At 45.7% G+C, this 4,206-nt stretch overlaps 1 protein-coding gene across 1 annotated transcript; it reads right to left on the bottom strand.

The window, feature by feature from the left end:
• Positions 1–295: 295 nt before the first annotated feature.
• Positions 296–4,001, bottom strand: LOC118516962. The gene is made up of 3 exons (XM_036062791.1): positions 3,438–4,001; positions 1,504–1,661; positions 296–592 (listed from the first exon to the last, which is right to left on the bottom strand). The coding sequence occupies exons 1-3, from the start codon at positions 3,901–3,903 to the stop codon at positions 296–298; spliced, it is 921 nt and encodes a 306-aa protein (XP_035918684.1). The 5' UTR covers positions 3,904–4,001.
• Between the last annotated feature and the right edge of the window lie 205 nt (positions 4,002–4,206).

Below are 4,206 nucleotides of genomic sequence, written 5' to 3'. Positions count from 1 at the left end.
ACCGCGCTTTGCGATCAGCACCTCTTTTATAGCTTTTGGAAAAGAAGCCGAGTGTTCTAAATTTCTGCGACGAGCACTTTCTCGTCGCACGGCAGCTCACACTTTCTGGAACGCTTTGACAAAAGCGCTCCACACGGTTCGACTTCTTGGAAGCCGAGTATGGAAACGGCGGCACGTGTGGCGTGGATTCGTTATTGTTCTTATTGGTGCCTGTGTGCTCTGGATCCACTGTTGTTGTTATTTTAGTTCGGGATCGAACATACCGGCCACCTTTTGGGAATACATTTCCCAAAATTTACACTTCCTGATGACACTCCAATGCACAAATTTTGGAAACTGGACGTTTGATGATCCCATTCGCTGTACGAAGAGTCACGACACGTGTCACTGAATCTGGTCCAGGATGTTTTTCCACTATACGCGCCAAAGGCCACTTCACTGCTGGTAATTGCTCGTCTTTCACTATCACCAAATCACCTACATTCAGCTCCTGAATGCTCCGTTTGACGTTGCGATGACCGTTTAACGACTTCACATACTCGTTGCGCCAACGGTGCCAGAAACCCTGGGCATATCTCTGAACAAGCTGATACTGCGACAGGCGATTAAGCGGGAGATGGGATAGTTCAGGTTCGGGAATTACTTGTGGTTTCTTGAGCAGCAAAAAATGTGCAGGAGTTAACGCCTCTAGGTCATTAGGATCTTGTGAAAGGGGGACAAGAGGTCTGGAATTCATATGGCCTTCTATCTTTGCTAAGATAGTAATCATAGCTTCGTAAGCCAACTGAGCTGCACCAAGCTGACGTACTAAGTGAGTTTTTGCCACCTTTACTGCAGCTTCCCATAAGCCGCCGAAGTTGGGAGCGCGAGGTGGAATCATATGCCACTGGATACTGTCTTTGGCCATATAGTCACTGATTTTTTCACTGTCACGCTGAAGAAGAACGTATAGTTCGTGCAAGGCATGTTTGGCACCTACGAAATTAGTGCCATTGTCGGAATACAAATGCTTCGGCTTGCCCCTTCTGGCCACAAATCTATCCAGCGCCATTAAGAAAGAAGGGGTACTCAGATCACTAACGAGTTCTAAATGAACAGCCTTTGTGCTCATACAAACAAACACTGACACGTAACACTTGGGAGAAGCTGCCTTACGGTGTGTTGGGCGCAAATAAAACGGTCCACAGTAATCGATTCCAACGCAAGCGAACACTTCGTTTACCGTAACACGTGACACTGGTAGCTGACCAATGGGTTGTGCTATTGGAACTGGATTGGCCCTTATGCACCGATAGCAGGTTCGAAGTACACTACGAACGGCCCGCATGCCATTCAGAATCCACACTTCATCACGCAGGGACGAAAGGGTCATTGTAACTCCACCGTGTAATGTTTATGATGCTGATCCCTGATCAAAAGACGCGTAAATGGGTGAAATGCTGGCAAAAGAACTGGATGCTTCCCATCAAATGCCATATTTGATTCACGCAACCGGCCACCAACGCGTAATAATCCACAAGAATCGAGGAATGGATTCAACAATCGAATGGATGAGCTCTTTGTTAGACACTTTCCCTTTGTGATAGCGCGAATATCGTCTGAAAACACTTCTCTTTGCACCATATGGAACAGGATCGTTTTAGCCGACTGTAACTCTTTCACTGTTAACGAAGACGAAAACTGTTTTGGTTCACGCTTGCGAATATTGTTGATGAATCTAACACAGAATCCAAAAACCCTTAACAGCCGTTGAAACGATGAAAATCGCTTGAAGATTAGATCCGTCTCAGCAACTTGAGCCGTGAGAACGATGGCTCTTTTCTCCAACTCTGTTTCACCTTTCTCGCCGAAGTGTTGAGAAGGCCAAGATGATTTGACTCCGCCAAGCCACGAGGGGACCATTTCTCCATAGATCACTGTTTAGAAGCTCGACTGTTGATATACCCGAGAGATCATATCGGCTGGGTTTTCTTTTCCGGAGACATGTTGCCACTGCGCACCATGTGTTATGTCTTGTACTTCAGCTACCCGGTTGGCCAACAAACGGTTTCCATGTTCTGGGAGCTGCCTTGAGCCACTGAAGCGTAACAGTTGAATCAGAACCAAAAGAAACACTCGTCGAATTTGGTGTCTAATGCATACACCACCTTTTGGTAGAGTCGAGCTCCAAGCAAGGCGGCAGACAGCTCTAATCGCGGAATTGTTTAAAGGTTTCAGTGGAGCCACTCTTGGATTTCGACGCTAATAATGTTATGCATATTGAACCGTTGCTGTCGATTGATCTGATGTATATGCATGCACCATAGGCCACTTCAGAAGCATCAACAAAGCAATGTAGCTCTGCATGCTGATGTTCTGGTATGAATGCAAACCTAGCTATGCGAAATTGTGCTAAGTTTGCTATTTGTTGCAGAAATTCTGTCCACTTTTCTTGCAACTTATGAGGAACTGGCACATCCCAGTCCAAGCTCTGCAACCACAATTGTTGCATGATGATTTTCGCACGTATAGTCACTGGTGTAATAAGACCGAGGGGATCATAGAGTTGAGCTATTGATGACAATATACTGCGTTTTGTGTGAATAGTGGACTTGTTTTCAATAGAGACATTCATACGAAATGAATCTGCTTCGGGTTCCCAGCAAATGCCCAGTGTCTTGATGCTTTCTTCAGCTTCAAACTTTATGGCGGATTGTGTTCCAAGAAGTTCTGCAGGGAGATCCGCTAGCACCTCTAGCGAATTGGAACACCACTTTCGAAGACAAAATCCACCTTTTTCGAGAAGAGCATTGAGTTGATCACGCAGTTCTTTTGCTTCTGCAATACTTCCCGCTCCTGCTAGTAGATCATCCACATACAGGTTTTGTTTCACAGCGGCACTGGCTTTGGGGTATTGCTTACCTTCATCATGAGCAAGCTGTAGCAATGTGCGTGTTGCTAAGAATGCTGAGGGTGCCAAGCCATATGTCACTGTGCTTAGTTCGTATGATCGGATGGGCTGAGCATTGTCAAATCTCCATAAAATACGTTGCAGATGCCGATCATCTGGATGCATTGTTACTTGTCGGTACATCTTTGCTATGTCAGCGACAATAGCTACACGATATTTTCGGAAACGAATTACTAAAGTTAGCAACTCCTCCTGAACCACGGGACCAACTAGCAGAGCTTCGTTCAATGACTTTCAGTCGTAGTTTTAGCAGAGGCGTCGAAAACAACTCTCAGTTTCGTAGTAGAACTGGACTCTTTCAACACCGGATGATGTGGAAGATAATATGCACCGATTTTTTCTTCTTGATTTTCAGAAACAACAGCCATGTGCCCCAGGTCTAAATATTCCTGCATGAAGTCGTGGTATTGGCTTTTGAGGCAAGCATCCTTCGACAATCTTTTCTCAAGAAGGTGAAATCTTTTCAATGCATTGGTTTTCGACTCACCTATTATTTCCTTGAAGTTGGGCTGCTTGGGCATTTGAACAATATAACGGCCGCTTCCATCACGCGAAACGGTTTGTTGAAAATGCCTTTCACACTCCTTTTCATCAAAAGAGTATTCGCTCACCTGGAGTTCCTCGATCTTCCAGAATCGCTCCAATTGTTCTTCGATCGTAGGACGGACGGCTACCACATTGCACCGAACCGCATCACTCGATATAGCAGGAATGTCACCGGTCATAATCCAGCCGAAAACACTTTCGACCAGCACGCCTTTGTTTGGTAGACTATATCTACCGTCACACAATAGTGAGTAGAAATACCCTGCTCCAATAATCATATCGATACGACCGGGCGTGCAGAAATGCGGGTCTGCGAGAGGATATGATGCAGGTATATTCCACTTTTGCACTGGGACTTCGTGGGATGGAGTATCACACGCCACTTTTCGCAACACTAAGAAGTCCATTTCCGCCGAATAGTTGGTAACGCGCGACTGTACCTTTGCACGAACTTCATGATTGGCACTGGATTCTATTCCGTCGACACCAACGATCAAAATGTTCACTTTTTCCGCGGCAAATGCAATTGTTGGACACAGCGACTCACTAATGGCGTTAGGTTGCGAACCATTGTCCAACAGCGCACGCACGAGATGCCTTTGTCCATATGCATCATTTACTTCCAACAACCACAGTTGAAAGCAACACGTTTTTGGATACACGATCAACACTATTTACATGCGCAGCTGCCATAATGCTCGAATCAGACG

Source organism: Anopheles stephensi, unplaced genomic scaffold, assembly GCF_013141755.1.
Source record: "Anopheles stephensi strain Indian unplaced genomic scaffold, UCI_ANSTEP_V1.0 ucontig421, whole genome shotgun sequence".
Lineage (NCBI taxonomy): Eukaryota > Metazoa > Arthropoda > Insecta > Diptera > Culicidae > Anopheles > Anopheles stephensi.
Note: the sequence above shows the minus strand (reverse complement) of the source record. Positions and strands in the feature narration are given on the sequence as shown.